The following is a 24,332-nucleotide window of genomic DNA, read 5'->3' as shown; positions in this document are numbered from 1 at the left end:
AAAAGAGTAAGACACCCATCCCTTTCCCTTTCCTCCCTCCCTCCCTTTTCCCTCAGGGCTGGATGGGCAATGACGCCCAGAGAGAGAGAGAGAGAGAGCTGTTGACATAGAAACTCGCCTCCTTCTCCTCTTCCTCTCAGTCGGTCACTGCGCCTCGTCGTCGTCCAGCAAAGCCCTTCTTTCCCCCCCAAATGGAGAGGCCAGGCTCCAGCTAGGAGCCAGGAAGCCAAAGGAGGGCTGGCAGTTGCTCTCTCTGTCCTTCCCGCCTCCTTTCTGACCCGGGGCTGGGAAGGAAGGTGGGGACGAGGAGCCCCTTCTGCCGAACTGCTGGGCACAGAGGGCTCCTCTCTTGAAAGATCCAGCTCTTTTCTCTTTTCGAAGGGGGCTGTTTGTCGTCCTTCTTCTTCTTCTGTGGGGAGCCTGGGCGCAGAAGCAGAGCATGAGCCAGTGCCAGCCTCGCAGGACCGTCTCCCCGGGGAACGGGGCCCGGAGGAACGACAGCCAGGACTACCTGCTGATGGACTCGGAGCTGCCGGAGGAGAGCTGCCTGGCCGCCTATGGCTACTTCCCGGGGTGAGCGAGAAGGCGCCAGGGCCAGGGCTGGGCCAGCAGCGGGGACACAGCCCCCAGTCTTCTGCTGCTGCTGCTGCTGGTGGTGGTTGTTGGGTGCCTTGAGGTTCGGGGGAACCTATGATGGGATTTTCTTGGCAAGTTTTTTCAGAGTCAGGGTTTGCCATTGCCATCCTCTGAGGCAGAGAGTGAGGCTTGGTTGGCTTTCATGGCTGGGATTTGAACCCTGGTCTAGTTCAGCCCTCAAGCCCCTGCGCCAGGCTGGCTCCTTTTTGCTTACCTCCCTTCGACAGAATAAAATGGCAAAGGGTCTGGAAGCCATGCCCTGTGAGGAAGGACTCAGGGAGCTGGGGATGTTTAGCCTGGAGAAAAGAAGTGATATGATCGCCCTGTTTAAATACTTGAAGGGATATCATATTGAGGAGGGAGCAAGCTTGTTTTCTGCTGCTCCAGAGAACAGGACCCAGAACAATGGATGCAAGCTCCAGGAAAAGAGATTCCATCTCAACATTAGGAGGAACTTCCTGACAGTAAGGGCTGTTCGACAGGGGAACACACTCTCTCGGAGTGTGGCGGAGTCTCCCTCCTTGGAGGTCTTTAAGCAGAGGCTAGATGGCCATCTGTCGGGAATGCTTTGATGGAGAGTTCCTGCATGGCAGAATGGGTTTGGACTGGATGGCCCTTGTGATCTCTTTCTTCCAATTCTGTGATTCGACAGTGGTACTATTGCTGGTGATCCTGTGAGCGAGTCATGGAAGAGACGTCAAGGGCCTCCCAGCCCAACCCCTTGCCATGCAGGAACACAGAATCAAAGCTCTGTGTAAAGACCTCCAAAGAAGGAGACTCTTCCAAGGTTGAGTGGAACAGGTCTCATTGTCTGGAAGTTCTTCCTACTGTTGAGGTGGAATCTTTTCTCCTGTAATTTGCCTCCTTTGTTCTGGGTCCTGTTCTCTGGAGCTGCAGGAAACAAGCTTGCTCCATCTTCAGTATGGCATCCCTTCCAATATTTAAACAGGTTTGTCATGTCACCCCTTAATTTTCTCAGGCTAAACATACCCAGTTCCATAAGTCACTCCTCATAGGACATGGTTTCCTTCACATTTTGGTTGCCCTCCTTCTTGTCAATATCCTGTTTGAATTTTGGTGCCCCAAACTGGACATAGTATTCCTGGTGAGGCCAGACCAAAACAGAATAGAGTGGTACTATTACCAGTGGCATCCTGCTCCCGGTGTCACCGGGTGTGGGGGTGGGGCTACCAGGGTACATGGCTGAAAGGCGGTGCTCACCCCTTTCTTATCCTTGCAGCAGCAGCAGCAGCAACAGGCTTCTCAGGAGGAGGCCACTGCCACTGTGAGGAATAGGGACCAGGAGTCCTTGGCCTTCTCCCTTCTTATGGTGGCACTGGCCTCCTCATGAGGAAACTGCTGCCACTGCTGGGAAGCAGGGCCAGGTGCGCTTGCCCCTTCTTGCCCCCTCTGGTGGGAGGACAGCCTGATCAGGTGTCACCCCTCTTCTGGGGTGTCACCTGGTATGGGCTCCACCCCTCTAGTGACACCACTGACTATTCCCTCGATTTAGGCACTAGATGTCTATTGATGCAGCCTAGAATCGCATTGGCTTTTTTTGGCTGCCATGAGAGTGAAGTGTAAAGATGTAGCATTAAATACCAAAGTTAGCATGGTCCATGCCATTGCATTCCTTATTTTTATGTATGGTGGCACACTGGTGTGAGTGTTGGACTAAGACTCTGGAGACCAGAGTTCAGTCCCCTGTTTGACCATGAAACTCACTGGGCAAATCACATGCTCTCAGCTCTCAGGGAAAGGCAATGGCAAACCTCTTGGCAAATCTTGCCAAGAAAACCCCATGATAGGGTTGCCATAAGCTGAAAATGACTTGAAGTCACACAGCAGCAACAACGTATGGTTGTGAAAGCTGGACAGTGAAGAAAACTGATAAGGGAAAAAAACTCCTACTCTTGAGATGTGGTACTGGAGGAGAGTTTTGAGAATATTGTGCACTGCTAAAAAGACCAAGAAATGGGTTTTAGAGCAAATCAGGCCGAACTGTCCCTGAAAGCAAAGATGACTAAACTGAGATTGTTGTATTTTGGCCATTTCATGAGAAGGAAGGACTCACTGGACACAACTATAATGCTTGGTAAAGTGGAGGGCAATAAGAAAAGAGGAAGACTACATTCTGAATGGAGAGACTCAATCAGAGAAGCTACAGCCAAGAATCTGCAAGAGTTGGGCAGGGCAATTGAGGACAGAGTAACTTGGAGGTCTCTCATTCAAAGAGATTGGTCAAAGTCAACATCAACAAATGAATGAGAGGCCTCCAAGTCATCTTATTATCAACAGCCCTTGCAGTTCCAAGTCTTGCAATCTCAGGGCCCTGGCTTCCTTGATTGAGTATCCACCTGTTCAGCAGTCTTCCTCTTTTGCTACTGTCTTTTATCTTAAAAGCATTATTGTTTTTTCTAATGAGGTATGTCTTCTCCTGATATAGCCAAAGAAAGATAGTCTCAGTTTAGTTACCTTGGCTTCTAAGGAGAGTTCAGGCTTGATTTGCTCTAGGACCCATTTATTTGTCTTTTTAGCTGTCCACGGCATCTGTAGAACTTTTTCTCTAGCACCACATTTTAAAGGAGTTGATTTTCTTCCTTTCAGCTTTTTTCACTGTTCAGCTTTCTCAGCCATACATAGAAATAAGAAATACAATGGTGTTGACCATCCTGACTTTAGTATTCAATTATATCTTGACACTTTAGGATATTCACATGTACGCTCACTCATTCACCCACAGGCTGTAAAACAATGTGGGTAATGTGCCAAAAGGGTAACTGTAGAAACAAAGGTGGTCTATATTGGGGAGGAAAAAGGGGGCAGTGGTGAGGGTGATATGTTACTTGACTTGCTATCCTCCCTCTCATTAACACCCTTACAAAGATTTGGGGTTTCTGAAAGCAGCATCTGTGGCACTTTTCTGCAGAAGCAAGCTGCACCTGTTGCATTTCTCTTGTTAAAGAATAGAAAACAATGGTTTCTATAATGTGCATGGATGGGAGGATTTTTTGAGGGGGCAAACTAGGCCAAACCTGGGGGGGGGGGCTTCTACAATGGGTGAATGGGGGTGAGAGAAAACATGGAATGGTGAGCATAGTGTGTCAAAGAGCTGTGGCTGGCAGAAAAGAAACGGAAGGCTCTGTTAGTTAATAGCTACATGTGTATGTCGTTTTGAGTATGGGCTAGAGAAATGGCCCCTGACTTCCTAAGTGGGAATGTAAGGAGAGGGATCTGTAGTACAAGGGTAAGGATTTAGGATGCAGATTACAAGGTCCCCTGCTCAGCTCTCTGAAAAGGAGTAGATAGCTTTGGGCACAACAGAGTGGACTAACACGTGTAAAGTCTGTGGACCAAAGGTAGTCAGCTTGTGGCACACACACGATTAGGCATACAGCCATACGGCATAAAATGATCTGAGAGCTTAATCATGGCATGGAAATAAAACATCATTCCTGCCAGATGCATCTATGGCTGTGAGGGTGGATTCTTTTCCGACCTGACAGAGGCAAGGCAAAAACCACACCAAGATGTTGAGATCTGTGTGTGACACTAGATCGTAACCCTTTTGAGACTTTGGTTTTGACTGGTGGTCATTCCTGCCCAGACTGAAGTGTCCCTGTTTGAGGGAAATGTTTTTCACAGCACTCAGACTATGATATTATCATTATTAAAATTTATTTATACCCTGTCTTTCCCTCACAACTGATAACGATAGTTTTATGTTTGGTGATAGAAAAAGGGAGTTTCAGGCAGAGATCGGCTGTAAAATGTATGTTGAGGGGAGCAGAGAGAGGAGGCAGGAGTTCTGTGTATCTAATGATACAAGAAGGATATAAGGGCATTGACTGAGCAATAGGATAGTGTTTAAAAGTGTGTAGTTGGTCAAATTGCACTGGTATGCAGGGAATGAGAAGGTGAGAGATTTTTAGATTATGACAGGATGCACAGTATTTGTCAAGTGTTGAGAGGTGTTTATAGTTCTAACCTTAACCTTAGATTGTACAGTATACTATGAATGAGTCATATACTTTAGCCATCCTCAACTTTTGCAAATTAAAAAGATTTTGATGGAATAATGTGAATGGTATTTCCCTTCAGTATAAAATAATTAAAATGTAGGATAAGGGTGGGTTATTTCCCCTCATTCCTTCAGTGTTTGTTTATGTGAAGTGAGGATCCTAGTCTTTACAAATTAGTATGAATACAAAATAAGCAAACTAGATGCAAAGGTGTGATCCTGTGCATCTGCTGTATGAATCCAAGGCAGACTGCAAATAGCTGGTGATATCCGAGGATGATGAAGCAAAGCTTTTTTCCCCCTTCTCACCATCATCAGTTAACAGGAGGACAGCCCTGCTGAGTGGTAACTTATGTGGTAGGACCAATGGACATCACAGGGTGGCATTGGAGTACCTGGGCAAATGCAGTACTGACTTGAGTTGCTCCTTTTTCACCTCATGGTTTTTGCTTTTCTCTGTTTTCTTGGAGTTTAGTGGCAGGTATGCAGAAAGTGCTTTCCTGTAGGGCAAATGTCCATTTTGGGAATAAGATGCAACTAACAGGGGGTTTTGTATAGCTGCAAGTTTCCTATATTGTTCTCTTCAGTCTGTGAAGACTGAAAGGCAAGAAAACATAAGCCCAGTGCATAGGAATGAATTGTGCTTTGGAAGCCTGAAGTATTAAAGACTTGACTCAGTTGTTACCTAAGAGTGATCACGAAGAAGGATCTATATTTGTAAGTATCGGGTTCAGCCAACTTTATTCTGTGCACCTTTCTGTTTTCCTGCATGCCACAGTCCTTTTCAAGCCAGTTTTCTGGATATGAGACTGTCGAGTATAGAGATAGTCTCTCAAGCACTCAAAGAAGCAGAAAGTTTGTCACAATGTAAATGGGAGGGGAGATTCTATGAGGATTATTTATGAGCTTTCATGGATATTAGGTCCACTTCTTCAGATGCATTGGGGGACTACAATATTTGCAAGTGCATCTGAAGAATGGATTTATAGATTCCTCCCCCTCCTCAGTTTCCTTTCTCTTGCCCACTTATGTGCTTAGACTTAGATCTGAGATACATAGTTAGCTTGTGTTTGGGAAGTTGTGTTGCATATTGGAGATGGAGGCTTGGACACAGAAGTGGAAATTAAATGCAAGTTCTAAAAAGACTACTAAAAAGACTCTTTCTATATGAAAATTTAGTAGATGCCAAGGAGAAAAATCATAGTTTAGGTGGCATATTCTGACATGTAAATTTGTAGTCTGATACGGTCAAACCCAATAGCAGTTCACCACTTCAGTTAGGCCAATCAGTAGCTTGCATGTTGGGATAAACAGGGCAGAAATTGCAGCCAGGCAGATGATCATACTGGCTCTCACCTTTAAAAGATGGTACAGTTTCTTTAGAACACAGTATCAGTCAAAAGCATCATATAGTCCATTTCCTTAGTCAGTGTATAAAAGACAAGACTGTAAAGACAGGGCATGAGGGTGGGATTCACAAATATATTTCCAGACCCTCCAACTGTCCTGATTTGGCAGGGATGCTCTATCATCCCACATTTTCATCTGCTTTAAAATGTCCCAGTTTCTCTCTTCTCCCCTTACTTTCCTCTTTGTCTTCAGCTTATTTCTGTTGTTGCAAAGTGCAGAAGTAGTCTGCACTCAATTAACTCAGCAAGGAGGAGAAAAGAGGAGAGGACAGTAGGGGAGGAATCTTGCCTTTCCCAACAAGCTCAGGCAAATACAAACTTCTGCAGTCTCTAGCTGATGTGTTCTTCCTCATTTGCTTCTCTGGTGTTGCTTGGCCACATGAGTCCTGGTTTTCACAGAATGCTGGAGAGTATGCATTTAGACAGCTCTTACAAAAATGTAGACTATGAATGTAGGATGTAAACCTGGAAATATATTTCTAGAATGAGGCACCAAGAAGTGTTTGTATGGATGGTGTGTTTGTTTGTGTAACACCCTATTGTTTAATTCCTTATTAATTACAGGGCATGGGCTCTGGGGAGATATTTTGCAGAACTTTCATCTTTATATTCATTGTATTCAGCACAGAACTGCAGTATGGATGTTAGTTTCCAATACATATGCAATGTAAAAGTGTATGCCTGAATATATCTAGGAAAGATCTGAAAAACTGACAAATTCATTCCAGTTCAGTGAATCAGCTCATGTTTGATCTGAGGCTGAATGCATTAAGTGGAGAGGAACTGGAAAATTATAAATGGAAAATGGGAGGGGGTCCTTTTCAGTATCACATTTTGGTGTTCTTCAATTAAGTTGGTCCATGATTCTTGGGGGAATTAAATAAGAGTGATATGTAAGAGAAGGAGAGCAAAAACAACTGTCAAGAACTGGTTTATGTTTCAGAAAATGTTAATGGGGTCTGCTAAAAAGGAGATATGGATTCTGTGTAGTATGCGGTGCCTGTGTAGGAAGCGGAATTGAGTCACACCTGAATGTGTCACAACTACTTGTATCTGTCTGTATACTTATAGGAAGGGTAGTTTAGTAGTTTAACATGCCTTGTATTCAGCTGCAATAATTTTATATTTCTCCTGTGAAAATAAAATGCACAAGATTTCGTTGCCTTCCAATTGAGACAAGTTAGCTAAAGTTGAGCATTGTTCAACAAGAGAAACTTTGCCTGGGTTAAAGTCAGCAGACATCAAATCATCACTGCAATATGCAGAATTCCTTGGAAGATATTAACACTTAGTTTGAGATGTAGGTCACATCTTCCTGCTAATTGTCATGCAAAATAACGTTAACAAAACACCTCAGTTACTCCCCTCTTGAGCTGCCAAACCAGTTTTATTCTGGGTTTACCGGAATAAATCACAATGTGATACCAATCTCCAGATCATGTTGGGTAAAATGGGACCCTGGGGTTATGTGTGGCCCACCAAAGCTGTTTTTGTGATCTTTGATCCCTCTTCCCAAATTTCTAGAATTTTTTTTCTGGACAAAAAATGTGAATCAAATTTCTTGGAAGCTTTATTATTATTGTTGTTGTTGTTATTGTTATATTTACTTATATCCTGCTTTCCCACTAAAATTGGGACACAAAGCAACTTAGAAATTAAAAGACACTTTTTGGAACAATGGCTCATCTTTTAACTAGATTGGAGGTTCCTACCAAACTGATTTAACAACAAAAACTAGATGTGTGGATTTCTGATTTCTTCTAGTTTGGTCTTTTTTCATTTTAAGAAATTATTTTTTGCAGTGTGTCCCATGAGCAGGAAACTGGCCCTACTGACTTGTCTCAATTGCCCACCCTGCTCCTGGGAATAACCAGGTTAGGCTGTTACAGCATAAACAGTGACTCTTGTGTGTGCCTAGGTGTGTGTGTGTGTCTAAGAAGTTGTATTCTGTGTAAACTCTTTCATATGCTGTAGCTGCAGATACAACCTGTACATTTTTTATTTGAGCTATGAGATCCAGCATGGCATAGTGATTTGAGTACTGTACTACAACTCTGCAGACCAGAGTTCCAGTCTCCACTTGACCATGAAACCTACTGAGTGTTCTTGGGCATGTCATACTCTCTCAGCCTCAGGGAAAGGCAAAGGCAAACCTCTTGTGAACAAACCTTGCCAAGAAAACCTCAGGCTAGGTTCGCCTTAGGGTCAGTATAAGTCAGAAAAGACTTGAAGGCACAAAACAGGGACTAAAAAGTTGTAGTCTGTGAAAACCTGTTCCTAAACTGCAGCTGCAGATACAACCTATTTGAGCTATGTCCAATAAATCTGAGCACAGATTTAATAAATCTGAACACAGTTTCCACTAAGCAGTAAGAAAGAAGTTAAAGAACCTCAGCACAGATGGGTTGTACAGATAAACTACCTACTTGAAATCATTAAACAGTGACAACAAGAAGTATCTAGAAAGTCTACATTAAAATTAGGGATGCAAAAATACTTGAGAATTTTCTGGTGCTTTAAGAGAATGGGTGCCAATATTAATGTCCATTGAGAAAATGGTTGCGAGATTTTTCCATTTTGAACCCTTTTACAAAATAAAATAAAAATCCACAACCCTCTTTTTTGTATAAAAAGACTTTGTGAAGAAAATGTGATATTGGTGTGAAATATTCTCTGAATATTTCTCTGAATCATTATACTTTTAGTACAAATGAATTTTCCCCCCCAAAAAAATCAAAATGTGAAAAATGGTTGAAAAACATGTAGTTGGACCTTGGGATCTGCAGAGGATCTGTTCCATACATAGACACACACTCCACAGAAACCAAAAATGTGGGACCTCAAGTCCCATTGTACCTAATGGTGGTGTGACGTGCATGTGCCCGCTAGTGTGGCTGTGTGCATGCACCACCATTGGGAACAATGGGGCTTGCCATCCACAGATGATTAAATCTGTGGATGGCAAGCCCACAGATAATAAGACTCCACTGTGAAAATCCTCATGTTTGGAGAATACATTTAAAATGATTCATTCTTGCCTTTCAGATTAAATTTACAATCTTAATTAAAGCTAATTATTTCCCACTGCAGAGAAAAGTTTAAGCAAACAGTGGTTTTGAGAAATTGCATTAACTTGAAAGCAGACCAATATCAAATGTACCATGCATACAATTTTATGGTCTTAAATCGATCATGACAATTACTACCTGTTGATGTTATTTGAAATGTACATTCATGCACTGGGATGCAGAACACAAAATGTTTACACCATGTGCAATATGACAAGAATCTGGAGTGCTCAGTGATGACAGTAAGAGGTATACTTCCAATCTCACTAATGTTCTTCCTTTATAACTTAACCACTTAACATGAGTCATTTTGTTATCCACCTCCTTTATACCACTTGAACTTGCCAAAATATATTAACACAGCATAGGAATGCTGGTAGGAGGCAGCAGGAAAGGATTAAGACGACGAAATGCAGTAGCTACCAGAACATGTACTCAGTATTAAAAAAAACACACACACACCTTCTGACAAATATGAAAACAAACTCCTTAATAACTTGGAGTTAAACATGATTAAGCAAATATGGTAATGCTAAATGTAAGACTTTCTGCTCATAAAAAGTCTGAATAATATTTACCTGCAGCTGCCAGCTGAAGAGCTCCAAACAGATGTTCATGCCACCTGTTCTATTTAGTTTAATTTTTTTTTGAGTAAACTGAGGAAAAGCTGGAGAGTGAAGGACAAATTAGAGCAGACAAAACCAACGAGGGAACTGAGATTTCATGACTTGGACTAAATCCATGCAATAATTGGCTAGAAACAGGCAGGACTGATGACATCTTCAAAAGTCTTCCTCTGAGTGTCCACAGCTACAAATCTGAATTAGGCAAGCAGAAGGGTCTTCCTAATGGTGGCACCTCACTTGTGGAATGCTGCCTGGCCAGTGACTTATATAGTGTCTACTGCACTGCCTGGGCTACATTTTAATTCTTCAAAGCTTCTTAACTTTCCATTTTGTAATGTTTTATGGTGCTTCTTTTTTATTTTTTAACTTGGTTGTTGTTGTTTTTTTTTTACTCTGGATATTACTATTGTATTTATAAACAGTGCTGAAACGCCTCAAAGGAAGTCTGTAGGTTCTCCAAATGAAATAAACAGAAATAAAGGCTGGCAATAAAGTTAGACTTACAACCATATAACTGTTTCCTATGCACATTTGTGATTGTAGTACCATTGCAAATATCATAAATGTCCTTGAAATGCACTTTAAAAGCCAGTCAGCTGTCCTGAGCAATGGGTTTTGCAGCACTGGTAATTGAATTGTTGCAGAATGATGTGACTAGGGGTGCATTCACAATGTAGAAATAACACACTTTGATACTTCTTTAAGTGCTCTCGCTCTATCCTATGGAATCCTTTGATTTGTAGTTTTACAAAGTCTTTAGTCTTCTCTGTCCAAAGTGCTGGTGTCTCACAAAACTACAGACTCTACAGTTCTATGGGATGGAGCCTTAGCAGCTAATGGTGCCAAACTGTGTTATTTCTACAGTAGAGATGTACCCTAGCCCTTTCCTACCAAGAAGTGATGGTGCAGAGAAGAGTTGTTACAGGAACTTGCCGAGGGCCCTGTTCTGCTTCTTGCAACATCACTTGCTGGTGAGAGGGATGCGCCCTTTGGGGAATTGACTTTGTAATGCCTGACTACTTGCTGAGGGGAATTTTACTTTGGTCATATTTCCCCAAATTGACTTTGTAATGCCTGGCTACTTGCTGAGGGGAATTTTACTTTAGTCGTATTTCCCCACAGTGCTGACTGGTTATACATATTTGATAGAAACTGTATTATGTTACTTGTTTGCCACTAGCAGAAGATGCATAGCTTAGTGGTGGAAGACAAGTTTTGTATGTAGAAGATCCAAAGATCAATACCCCTTGCATCATGTTATGGGGATTATCAGATAGGCAAAAGGGATGGGAGAGAAGTGGGATGCTCCCATCGCAATTGCACAATTGCAGGAAGATTATCACATGGCATTCTGTGATGTTGCGCTTATCCTGTCCTTCTGTCAGTGTAGTAGAATGACCCCATCACTTTTTATTAAAGGGAAACTCCCATTAATAAAAAGTGATGGGACCATTCCACTTCACTAATGGGAGAAGGACAGGATGAGCATGATATTGCAGAATGTCATGTAATCATCTTCATGCAATAGTGATGAGACCATCCTGCTTCTCTCTCATCACTTTTGATCATCTGATAATCTCCTATGAAAGTTTTTGACACCTTGGGCCCTGGGGAGCTAATGCTAGTCAGATCTGGAGCATGGCAAAGTTACTTTTTGGACTAAAGCTCCCAGAATTCCCAGCACATCCAGTGTCCATGCTTGCCATGGGATTCTGGGAGTTATACTTCCAAACTTTAACATTTCCATCTTCTCTTCAGGGAAGGCAATACGGTGCTAGATGGACACATAATGTGGCCACTTCTGATGTTCTACTGCAGAAGGCCAGTTCACCAACTTTTCCACAGTAGAACTGAATGAGTCAGCTGTCCAAAAAGTGAATTGCCTTTCGTGAATAGTACATGAAGTCACCACACAGATGGAGTTTGAATTCTCGATCCAAGATGAACCTTCTAAACACTCAATCACAATGTTTTGCAGCATGTCATCCTAAAGCACAAAAGTAAGCAAAGGTTAAAGTAATATGTTTTTATCTGAGTGCTAGCGTAAGCTCCATTGATCACTGTCTGCTGCAGAAAGAAGGTTGTTGTGTCTGTTTTATAGAAAGTGTTTGCAATAGAAGCAGGATGGGACAGAGTTGGTACGATCTGATGCTGAACCAAAATAAATACTGTATATAATCATGTGTAAGTTTAGAAATTTTAGACAAAATGTTATCTCAAAAAACTGAGTCGACTTATCCTCGGGTCAATAAGAGTACTATATTTTAACTCATATTGAAAAAAGGAACCATCCCCTTGCAAAACTCAAGAGTGTAATCTATTCTGGAAGCACTGATTCCCCTCTACCCTGTCATTTATCCAGCCTTTAGGGTGAGCACCAAGAATCATGCCTGTTATAATTTTCTAAGTTCTATGGCATCATTTTCCTTTTCTTCCTCCTCCTTTAGATCTTTGTTTCATGCCTTTAAGTTTTATCCTTGACTTATTCATGGGTCATATCAAAATCCATAATTTTGGCCCAAAAACCTGCCCTCGACTTAAACATGAAGTCAGCTTATAGTCAAATATATATGGTAATTACTCTAACTTCATTTTATCTCTTGGAAATATTAATAAATTTTTGACATCATCAGAACTTGTCTTGTTTTGGTGCTACGTTACTTGTGCCATTTTCCTTCTTCACCTTGCTCTTATATTCCTCAGTCTCATTTGCCCCTTCTACTATTTATGACTATTCTATGGGGAGATCATGTGGTTTTTGTTAGTGATGTCATCAGTGTGAATTGGTTATATCTTGAAGATATTAACCAATCAATGTATTATTTATTTGATTTATATCACACTCATCTCTCAAAATGGGACTAAAAGTGGCTTACAATATGATTTAAAACAAAATTGTGGAGTCTCCTCCTTTGGAGGTTTTTAAACAGAGGCTGGATGGACATCTATTGGGGGGTGCTTTGATTGTGATTTACTGCATCATTCTTTCTGTCTTCTGGAAGAGCAATTTTCATATATCTAGTTATCACCAAATAAATGTTTTCAGCAGAACTTCGTTGGACCAAGTTCTTTGCTGTGATTTTTTTCCTTTTCTTCCAGAGGAGCTAAAAATCTTCTCCAGTTCCGATACAGTATGGAAAGGAAACCATTTTCTTATCCTAATTGACCAAATATAGAAACCACAATATATTTATGAACCTGTCTAGGTGTTACAAACCAAGTGGGGTGCTTTGTTTCCACAACTGTTCCAGGAAATTTTGAACTTAACTGACTTAATTGTAAGAACATAAAAAGGTCCAAGCTGGATCAGACCAAAGGCCCATCTAGTAGAGCTTTGTGTTCACATAACAGCATACCAGATGTCTATGGGAATTTCATAAGGTGGATATGAATGTGATAATACCTTCTTGCTCATATTCTCCCATACAGATGTATACTTCTTCTGGTACAACAGCATATATAACAGTCATTAACTGTAGCTACTGATAGGCTCTGTGTATTTTGTTTAATGAATTACTCCCTCCCTCTTTTTCTATTTTTCTGGAAAGGATATTATTACAAATAGAAAAATAAATATAGGAGAAAAATAAATGTAAGGGGAAGGAGGATAAATTATTTTGGTAGTTAAATTCCCTGTAAATAAATGACACAGTGAAAAGCATGTTGTGTACATCACAATGACTTGCAGACCCAAAAGGGAGGAAGGTAAAGAATTTCATTTGCTATTTGTGCCATGACATTTTAAGTGCCAAAGAGGCAAACTGCCCTTAAACTTTGTCTCTTTAGCAATGGGAAGTGTTGCAGAAAAAGAAAAAAAACCCTGTTTTGCCTCCCCCCAATATTTTTGAATCATATTCTCTGTCCTTTCCATATTGACATTGTTTATGAACTTTCTGTCACCCTTTTGCTGTGTTCAGTAACATAACAAGATATGAGTGCCAATCTGTTTTTCAATAAAACAGCTGTCTTGATATGTCACTGTGTTTTATGGTATTTTAAATCAAATTTAATAGGCATGTGAGTACATAAAATGTTTTACTAATATGAGGAAAGATACAGATATGCTCCAGTGTAACTATTTAAAATAAAGCCACCTCATTCCTGTTTCTGGTCCTATAATTTATCGAAAAAGTTAAACTGATTATTATATAGCAAATGGTACATTTGGGTATAAGTTGCACTGTATGTGAAGCCAGCACAATTTGCTTTATATTGAATTATATAAAAAAAATAAGAAAACGGAAGCAAATATGAGCTGTGAGAGTAGCAAGACACCCTGTTATTAGGTGGGTAACCCTTGGGGGAATCATAGGGAAAATTTCCTAACTTGTACATTCTTTCACAATAAACATTTATATTAAGCTATTGTTGGAGAAAACTATAAGGAAACATTGATTGATTAGGCTAACTCATGGCAGAATTCATTAGGTTTGCTTCAGCGTTGCAGAAGAAATCTTAATGAACAGAAGGGGGCACTCTGTGTGTGTGTGTGTGTGTGTGTGTGTGTGTGTGTGTGTATAGACAGATATGCCTTTAAATAGTGTTTGGAGTCATTTTCAAAAAGCAATGTACATAGATATGTTTTGACTGTAGATTTGTAAATATGTTTTGACTGCTGACTCAATCCGTACCCAATCACAAATCCTCCAACTCTTTTGATTTGGCAGAGACAGTCCCAAATAATCTATGCCCATCCTGCTTTTTCAGATGCATTTACAATGTCTGCTTTCCACATTTGCTCACCTTACTTCAGTTACTGCAAACTGTGTTCAAAGAGCAAAAATAGTTTGCATTCAATTAACTCAGCAGGGAAGATAGAAAGTGGGGCAGAATCTTGCTCTTTCCTGTAGACTCAGGCAAAAAGAAACTTGCTGTATGTTAGATGTTATGCTATGAAAGTACTGTATTTCCAAAATATATGTATTTATCTGCCTTCAAGTCTTTTCCAGCTTATGGCAACCCCAAAGCAAATCTACCGTGGGGTTTTCTTGGCAGAATTTGTTCAAAGGAGGTTTGCCATTGCTTTTCCCTGGAGCTGAGAGGATATATCTTGCCCAAGGTCACCAAGTGGGTTTCATGGCTCAGCTGGGAATAGAACTGTGGTCTCCAGAGTCATAGTCTTAACATTCAAACCACTATGCCATGCTGTCTCTCCATAGATACATATTTGTATCTATACAAATGGAAAGAAAAAATGCTGTTTACATGTGGCTTGTCTCATTTTAAGACTTGTTATTGCCTCAGTCGCAAGCTGTGTATCATTCACTATAGAACAGGGTTTTATTGTAAGACAACCCTGTTTTATGGTGAAAGACTCATAGGTTGCTATTTGACTGAATAAAAAAAAAATACTGCCAGTGACAAAAGCCCTGAGGAAGATGAGAAGATTTGAAAGGGGTAGTAGTAATTAGAGGACAAATTCCCTGGTTACAAAAATGTTTTCTTTATACCTTGTTAAACTAAGATTAATTTCCTTTTATTTAAAAGACCAGACAGCCTGCTCGTCTTAGTATTTACATATGGATTCCTGGCTTAAAATTTACTTATGGTTGCAGGCTGTAATTCAGCATTTTATTAAGGACAAAAATATATAATCTCTTGACGGAAACACAGTAAATGTCAGTATCTCATAGTATTCATATAGTATTTCTGATTCCTGCCAATGAAACTAGTGGCAAAGGACAACAATAGGAGATATAGATAGGATGTTAATCCAAATGTCCTGGTTGTATTCAAAATGCTTATTCCTAGCAGAATGCTATAAAATAGAATATGGCTATGCATTTAAATGGGAATAGGCCCCACTGCATCTTCAGGTATATTCCAGTTATGTTGTGTAATAGGAAGTAACAACTCTATACAGTCTCAGGTCACCCCTGAGGTTTGCATTTTATAAGGTTTTGCCAGTTGATCTTATGTAAATTTGAGCTTTGTCTTGAAAAAAGGGAGGAGTCTTCACCTGATGGATTTTTCTTCATTTTTGAACAGTTATAGAGCTTTTGTTGCTCCAATATTCAACGAAATACTCCATAATTTGATATTTATTCTCTTGAACTCATGTAGGACATGGGATAAGCCTTTTACTCTGGTTCCTAAGAGCAGTTGATTATCTCCCACTTACTGCCACTGAGGAAGACAGTTTTGTTCAAATGTGTCTGATAGTGGTGTATGAAGCAAAACATCTCTGTAGAAAGTAATTCATAGGTAGAGATGCTACTGAAAAAGTGATTGTTTTATGAATCACTAAAAATCTAAAAAACCCAGTTATGTTAATTATATTACATTTGTATTAAAAGGTTTTTTTTAAAGGATGTGTACATTAATTTAACGATGTATTATTACAATTCTGAAAAAACCTTACCGAAACAAAGATTAAAATTTCCATCTATGGCTTTTCTCTTCCTTGCATCTCTGTTTTGAGTTGGGAAGTAAAGGAAGCAAGTGTATGAATTTTTAAACACTCAGTTTCTCATCCTTTCACCCACTGAATAACATTAAAAATAAATACACAGACAGAGACACACACAGAAAGAAGAAAAATGTAGGAAACAAAGATGTTTACGTCTTCTTCATCTTTTAATCCCAGTCACTCCCAACAACAGTCACTCCTACAATTATACATTTTGTTCAAATGTGCCTGGTAGTGTTATATGATGAAAAACTTTTGAATACTAAATCTTTAGTTCCCAGAGCTTAGTTTTGTCTCAAAAGAAGCAGGTTTTCAAGATTATTGTACGCTTGTATCTTTCATAATTCATGACAGGCTTGCATTGTGTTTCAAAAAGACATGGATGATCCAAGCAGATCACTGAGGGGAAGGATAGTCCCTTGCTGTACATATTCATACTGCTGGATATGTCCTCTTCAACAGATTCCTGCATGACAGGGGGTTGGACTTGAAGACTGTTGTGGTCTTCCAACTCTATGATGCTATGATTTTTCTCCAGGACTCTATAGGCATATCTCAGGTGCGTTACAGACTGCCCGTTTGGGGCGGCCTGTAGGCGCTCCTTTCCCCGCCAGATCGGGGCGTCAGCTGCCAGAACGGCAGCCTGCGAGGCCCTGATCCGCCGCTTTCCAGGCCGCGGGGAAGCGGAAAAAGGCCGCTTCCCCGCGGCCTGGAAAGGGGTGTCCTTGGGGCTTCATGCCCCAAGGACACCCGACAGCGGCGGGGAGGAGGAGAAAGGGGCCGCTTGGCCCCTTTCTCCTCTGCATTGCTGGCGCAGCCATGTAAAGGCTGCGCCAGCAACGCAAACCGCGGAAGGAGCTCTGTTTCGGAGCTCCTTTGTGCGTCGCGAAAGGGCGCTCTATGCACCCTCCCACGGCTCAAAGACATCACGTCTACGCAGCCCTGTTTGGAGGCAGTGCATTCGTGACTTCGTAATGGCGCCCCCGTGTGGAAAGGGCACCGCCATTTTGTACGTCCTGGGGACATATTGGGGTGTAAGGCACACACTTTGCCTAACCCTAGTATGTCCCCAGGGTGTACTTTACGCCTGTTTGTAACGGGCCTTGGTTAACAAAGCCTGTGGCAAAGAAGCAACGGTCGCCCACCTCGCCGGGCAGACTGTTTGCCGCTAGACGCGCCTGGACTACAAGCCCCAGAGTGCTCTGGGGCTTGCCTGGCTCCCTATTGGTGCTCGGTGGCGGAAGGGGCAGCCCTTCCTCTTCGTGACGCTCTGGGAGCCGGTTTCGTTGGTGCGGTGCTTCCGGTCCTCCAAGGCTGCCCATTGGTGGGCTGGGCCTTGGAGGCGGGGCCCCGCACAGCACGCAGGGAGGGAGGGGCCTAGGCTTCTATAAGGCCGTGTTGCTGGCCCTTTCCCTCAGTTGGTTGCTTGGCTTCGAGCAGAGTGGAGCCAAGCTGTGGAAGGGAGCAAGTCTTGGTGCTTCTCCCGCCGCCCACTGCTGTTGTTCCGGTGGTTTTTTTAGGCACAACTGGGCGCAGCATAGGCCAGGATCTGCATGTTGTGGTACCAGGGCTATGGAGCTCTGGTTTGGGAGTCAATAGGTACCCGGGGGCGAATAGGGCAGGCGTTTGGCCATTGTGGGGGCCAGAACGCAGGAGCGCCTCCTGGTGACTAGGGGCTTTGTGAATTGGTGAACGCAAGACAAGGTTTGTGGTCAAGTTGTGTTCCTTAGCCCCTAGGTCATCCCAAGCACCGGGTGGGTGCCCGGTTTGGATAATCAGACTACATCAGGTGGTTTGATTGCACAGATCCTGACCTTATGCTTTGTGGCAACCCTACCAATTGTTTGCAAATAAAGTTGTGGCCTTACTTCCAACATGTTGTACTGTGGTTATTTGACAGGAACATCTGAGGCAACCTTCTTTTTGCAAAGTATTTTTATGGAGGATGATGATAGAGGGCTGGAGAAGCACAGACGTTTAGTGTGAATATACAGCCATATGTCTGTTGTAAACAATATATTCAAACATCAGCTGGGAAACAATAGGATTGTAGTTTAGCTCATCCTGCTGTAGCCATGTCTTCCTGCCTACTGTTACGCAAAAAGGTGTGTGTGTGTGTAGGGGACTAGAGGTCCCCTCCCACCAACAGTGTCTCCTTAATATTTGGAGGAATTTATTAGCTCAACAGGAGGCCTGAAAGGGGTAGGGTAAATTTAAGGGATCTTTTACACCTATGATTAGTAGTACTAACTGCAGAGACACTCCTGTGCATGCAAAAGTGCACACACAGAAATCCAGTGCAACTTAGGAACCATACAGAGCAAACATAAAGAAATGTGTGAAAGATTGGATAACAAGAAATTGGGAGTTAGAGCAGGTGATAATTACCAATCTTGACAAGAGGGTACCATAGAAGACGAAGCAGGATTCAGAAGATACAGTGAGTGAGAGAGGTCCTATGTGAACACAAGGCTAGAGCTGGGGCTGATATTTCTATCTCATAGCCTTGAGGGATAGGTGGTGCTATCCTGCAGTGTAACAAAGATCTCTTCCCAGGGAATTGTTAATAGGATTCTGAAACAGCTGATGGTTTTAACTTCAGAGTGACAAAACATTGATTGGATTTGAGACAAGTTCTAGATGGTTGGATAGGAAGTGGTGAACAGGAACTCAGCTGGGGGTGAGAAGAAAATATGGACTCATTCAGTTTGTACTGTATTGTGAGAGGATATGTGGAAAACCATTTAACCTTTATTTAGTGCTATCTAGGTCTTCCACATGTCTTCGGGTCAGCTTGCTTTTCCTATGTGAAATGTCCTAGTGTTTCAACAATCATTATGGCTTCTTAAAAAATGTCTGACTAGATACCAAAATATGAGAATATGAAACGCCATGTTGCAGCTAAAGGGGTGTAGGCTATGCTAACACCACAACTGGTAAGGTAAGCAGCAGCTGCTTCTAGGATTCCTTACAGAACATGCAGGAGAGCAGGTAAGCCTGCTTGACCAGCTATCCCTCATGTGTTAAAAAAGCACAGATCTATGGATTTGGCTACCAAAATGGAAATCATTCGGAAAGTGGAGATTGGTATAAGAAAATAAAATTGTTTCTGGATTAATTTTGGAAGAAGCTTTCATGTGGTCTCCAGAAGGTTCAAAATATTTTGTTTACTTGTGCAAGTTTTTCCTAACTTGCTTAGTTCATTTCACATGCACATATTGTTAATTTGGTGGGGAAAGGTCTGCTAAAACATGCTGAACCCCTCCTCTCCCTTCTTCTCTTCATACCCAGGAATACATCTGCTTATCAACTAAGGTATACCTATATATAGATGGACCTTTGAAACAAACCATCTGTCTCTGTTCACCATCTTTTTTGGAGACTCACTGTTGTAACTCTCATCTACATCACTGGTACATTTTAATTCATCCTTTCCCCCCCTAGAAAAGGTCACTGGCTTTCTTTTAAAAACTAGGCTTCATCCTTGGACATACAGTGCGCCCGCATTATATGCTGGGCGTGCCTTATGTGGCTTTCAGTGCATGCTCCAGAAGAAGGCCAAGTGTGCCCTGAAAGGGATAATGGCATGTGTGCCCATAACATGCATGCACCACTACATGCATGAGCCCCATTCATTTAAATGGGGCTTCAGCATACATGAAATTCCCCTTACACAGGGTGGGTGGGTCTGGAATGGATCCCCCGTGTATGGGAAGGACAGACTGTACTAAGAGACCCTAGAGACTTTACCGAGGCAAATAGTTTAGGTTCCTTCCCCTAATCTTGAATACTTCCCCTTGAGGCACAAGTATTTCAAAACACATTGCCCACATTAAGTGATTCCCCTTATCCCTATTGGTATTCTTAGCACTCCTGGTGAAATCTTAGTCTCATTTCAGGATACCAAGAAGATAAACTGTTGACATGATTGCTCTCAAATATATACTCCTTTGCTGCAGAGCCCAAAATATTTCCTGGTTTACTAGGGCAGTAATAGCAGTGAAGTAGAGAAAATAATGAGTTGAGCACAGGCAGTACAAGTCATAGATGTTTATCACACTGTACTCTTAAAGTGAGCCCTGGTGGCACAGTGGGTAAATGCCTATACTGCAGCCATTCACTCGAAACCACAAGGTTGCGAGTTCAAGACCAGCAAAAGGGCCCAAGCTCGACTCAGGCTTGCATCCTTCCGAGGTCGCTAAAATGAGTACCCAGACTGTTGGGGGCAAATTAGCTTACTTGCTAATTAGCTTACTTGCTGTTCACCGCTATGATCTTTGGAATAGCGGTATATAAATAAATAAATAAAGTGCTACAATTCCACTTTGACTCCTCTAGCTGCCTCCTGTTGCATTCTGGGATTTGCAGTTTTAAGGAGGAGTATTTAGAATTCTCAGGTATTCTAAATACCCCTCCTTAAAACTGCCAATACCAGAATGCAACAGGAGGCAGCTAGAGGAGTCAAAGTGGAATAGTAGCACTTTAAGAGTATAGTGTGATAAACATCATTATGACTGTGATCAGATATAATTTAAGAGCACGCTACTCTGCCTGCTCTTTGGCACTGATACCTCATCACCATTGCATTCTCAAATTAGCTGTCCAGAATAGTTTGTTCTAAATGACAAACTGATCACTTATAGCAATAGCAAAATGGAGACACTGGAAGGTATTAGAACCCTCAGAGGTATGCTGCATCAGTTTTGAAGTGATACATTCAAATCTCTTACTCCAGTTCTCAAGTCAGGTCTCAAGTTTCTACCTTCAAGTTTCAAGATACTTTGAAATGAAGTCTCAAGTCTGGGAGCCAACTTTTAACAGAAAAAAAGGAGGAGGAGGTGGTGGTGGGGTGTGTGGGGTGGATATGAATAACTACAAAATCCAGAAGACGTGCACAAAGTTAGGTTGAATAAAATTCTTAGGTGGGAACAGCAGATGCATTAGGCAATGCACTTGAGGTAGAAGGATCATTTTAAAGCTTTTTCAAAAGCTTTAGAAGGCTCCTCCAATGTGCAGGGAGTAGAATTCAATCCTGCCTCAGGCCCATTGCCTAACACATTTGCTGTTTTTGTATGAAGTTAGATCAGTAAGTCAGTCGCTAAAAATAGTTTCAGGTCAAATCAATGCATCATTTATTGTGGAGTTCAGTTCAAGTCAAGTAATTGAAGTTATATGAGTTTGACTTGAGTCTGAGTCAATAGTTTCAAGTGTACAGCACTGCAGTTTTCAATGCACTTTGGGCATATGAACACTCATTCTTTCTTTGATTATGAAGTTGTCATTGATACCATTGCTGAGTATGTTATGCAGGGCACCATTTGTTTTTGTTAATGTTTCTGGAAGATATGGACAAGGTGTGAGGAACAGTTCTGCCAACCACCTCCATACTTGATCTTTACTTATATTGACTGCTTAATCTCCCTTTGAAGTTTCTTTGGTCCTGTATGATATTTGAGTGGCTATACTGGAGCAAGGCAACTTCAAAGAAAGATTAGAAGGAAAGACTGCTACAAATCATGAAATGATTCAGTTCGCTCTATTGCACAGTGAATTGGGGTAAAGATTCTTTGTAAAATTTATACTATATTTGTTGATGGTTTTACTGAATGCCTACATGCTTGTCTTATCGACAACAACTGTTTTGTGATGGAATGATAAGCCAAAGGCTTTGGCCAACAGTTGTAATCAGGAAAATATAATTTTAAAAAGAACAAACTAACCATAGTTAAAAGTTTATATTACTGTATATTGATTTTGGTGGCAGAATTAAGTACATACTTAGGCTGCACCTGCACTGCAGAAATAATGTGGTTTTATACTGTTTAAATTGCCATGACTCAGTGCTATGAAATCCTGGAATTTGTAGTTTGTTGTGGCACCAGAGCTCTCTGACAGAGAAGGCTAAATATCTCACAAAACTACAGATCCCAGAATTCCATAGCATTGTGCCATGGCAGTTAAACGGTTTTCAAATTACATTATTTCTGTAGTGCAGCTGCAAATTTACATTTCTCCTGTTAAAATCTTTCAGAAAAAGAAATCTTATTACCTTTGTTAAAGAATAACATAATTTCTTTTCCATTTCATTTTCATTTTCTGCAAAACAGAAGTTTCAGTTTGTATGAAAATAAAGAAAATAAATGAATAAGAAAATGAGAAAGGTAAAATACTCAAGTTAAATATTTCAGCTCCTGGCTTTTCCAGTACAGTAATACAATTGGGACTTCAAATGAATGCTGGAAGAAAGGATAATATAAACTGTTTGCATAAAAATTATCACAAAGAAGTAAACATTCTAGCAGTTATATAGTGGATGAATATCAGCTGCCATATAAGCCAAATACCCACTCTCAGACTGTAAATGAGTAATAAATTAGTTCGCTAAATTGCATACATTCCCTAGGATTGTAAAGTGAGTTACTGACTGCGAGCCATATTATATTATTCTTCAGGAGTTAAAGTATAGTATTACTTCAGGTGGGAATGGATCAAATTATTATCTCAGTTCATGATGATGAGATTCCATAGGATTATGTTCAATATAAATAGTGGATGTTTGCATACATAGTCGCAACAGATGAGCACAGTCAGCCCTCCATTTCCACAGATTTTTTATCCACCGATTCAAGCATCCACAGCTTGAAAATATTTTAAAAATATATACATTTAAAAAAGTAAATCTTGATTTTGCCATTTCGTAAAAGGGCATTTCATAGCATTTTACTATGCTATTGTATATAATGGCAGTTCGAGGCCTGAGTGCTGCATGATGGGGTGAGCTCTTGTCACTAGTCCCAGCTCCTGCCAGCCTAGAAATTCAAAAGAATGCAAATGCAAGTAGATAAATAGGTACTTCCCACTTCGGTGGAAAGATAGCAGCCTTTTGTGCAATCATGTTGGCCACATGACCACCTGAGTTGTCTTTGGACAATGCTGGCTCTTCAGCTTAGTAACAGAAATGAGCACCACCATCTAAATTTGGTTATGACTGGGCAGCGGACATTCATGCAAGGGACTACCTTTACCATTACCTTTTTATTTAATGGGACTCGAGCATCCACAGATTTTGATATCTATGGAGGGTTCTTGAACCAAACCCCAGCAGATACTAAGGACCTATTGTAGTGAATACTTGTAAGTACAATCTGTGTGCCATGAGACGGACATAGAAGGAAACATAACAGTCATAGATTTTCGGCCATTGGATGGTTTCAATTCTTTGCCAATTAATGTGACAAACTGCTTGACCATGTTGTATTTACTGTAAGTGTAATCTTAACTGAGATTTTTACATTTTAAGGCTTACATTCTGTCTCTCTGGGGTGGACTGCAGGTATCTCTCCTAAATATTCACTGGTTTGTCAAAAATGGGTGGGCAACTGCCATGGGGGATATGACCTGGGATGGCTGTACACCACACTGTGTCCCCACATAGGAATTTGTTTGTTTGTATTGGGGTAACCCTGGGGTCTAGAAAAAATGTTCCCCCATCCTGCATGCAGCTTGTAGGCTGCACTTTTCTCACCAAAACTAAAACAGGAAACAGTATTGGGGTATCTTAATATCTAATGGGTTTATCTGACAAAGCTTTTTATCGTCTGTTGCCCAGTGCACTGGATGAAGAAGGTTGGAATCCATATAAACTTCTGCCAAATAAAATTTGTTAGTATTTATCATGACATAAAACCTTTTTTCTATTGACAGACCAATATGCCTATTCTTCTGGAAATTTGTGTCTATCTAGAGCAGTCTTTCCAACTTCTTGCACTCTAAATGTACTGGAACACAGCTCCAAGTTTTCTATTCATTTATAGCTGTGCTTCTAACTCTTGTTTTTATGGCAGGATTGGGGGATGTGTGGTCCTCCAAGCATGGTTGAAATTTAGTTCTCATCAGCCTTAGCAAGGATAACCAGCGGTGAGGGCTGGTGAGGGTTACAGTTCAAGAACCAGAAAGTACAATTCTAATTCTTTTTCTATATCTATACAAATCCTCAATTATACATCATAAGCAAAACTGTACTAATTGAAACATTCTGCAATACTTTGAATTGTGCAAGTGTGTTGCTAATTGCAGTTTGGCTTCTTAAATAATGCCCTGCAAAACTCTGAAACATTAATATGCAAATGGTTTATAGCACAACTTGAGAAACCTGTTTGTAGA

At 41.1% G+C, this 24,332-nt stretch overlaps 1 protein-coding gene across 1 annotated transcript in view; it reads left to right on the top strand.

The window, feature by feature from the left end:
- The first annotated feature begins 302 nt into the window (after positions 1-302).
- Positions 303-24,332, top strand: part of TRPC6 (transient receptor potential cation channel subfamily C member 6) — a 123,544-nt gene continuing 99,514 nt past the window's right edge. Inside the window, exon 1 of the mRNA XM_042456067.1 lies at positions 303-573. Within this exon, the coding sequence (XP_042312001.1) occupies positions 440-573 (134 nt within the window). The 5' untranslated portion in view covers positions 303-439. The remainder of the gene's footprint in view (positions 574-24,332) is intronic.

Source organism: Sceloporus undulatus, chromosome 3 (assembly GCF_019175285.1).
Source record: "Sceloporus undulatus isolate JIND9_A2432 ecotype Alabama chromosome 3, SceUnd_v1.1, whole genome shotgun sequence".
Taxonomy (NCBI): Eukaryota; Metazoa; Chordata; class Lepidosauria; order Squamata; family Phrynosomatidae; genus Sceloporus; species Sceloporus undulatus.
Note: the sequence above shows the minus strand (reverse complement) of the source record. Positions and strands in the feature narration are given on the sequence as shown.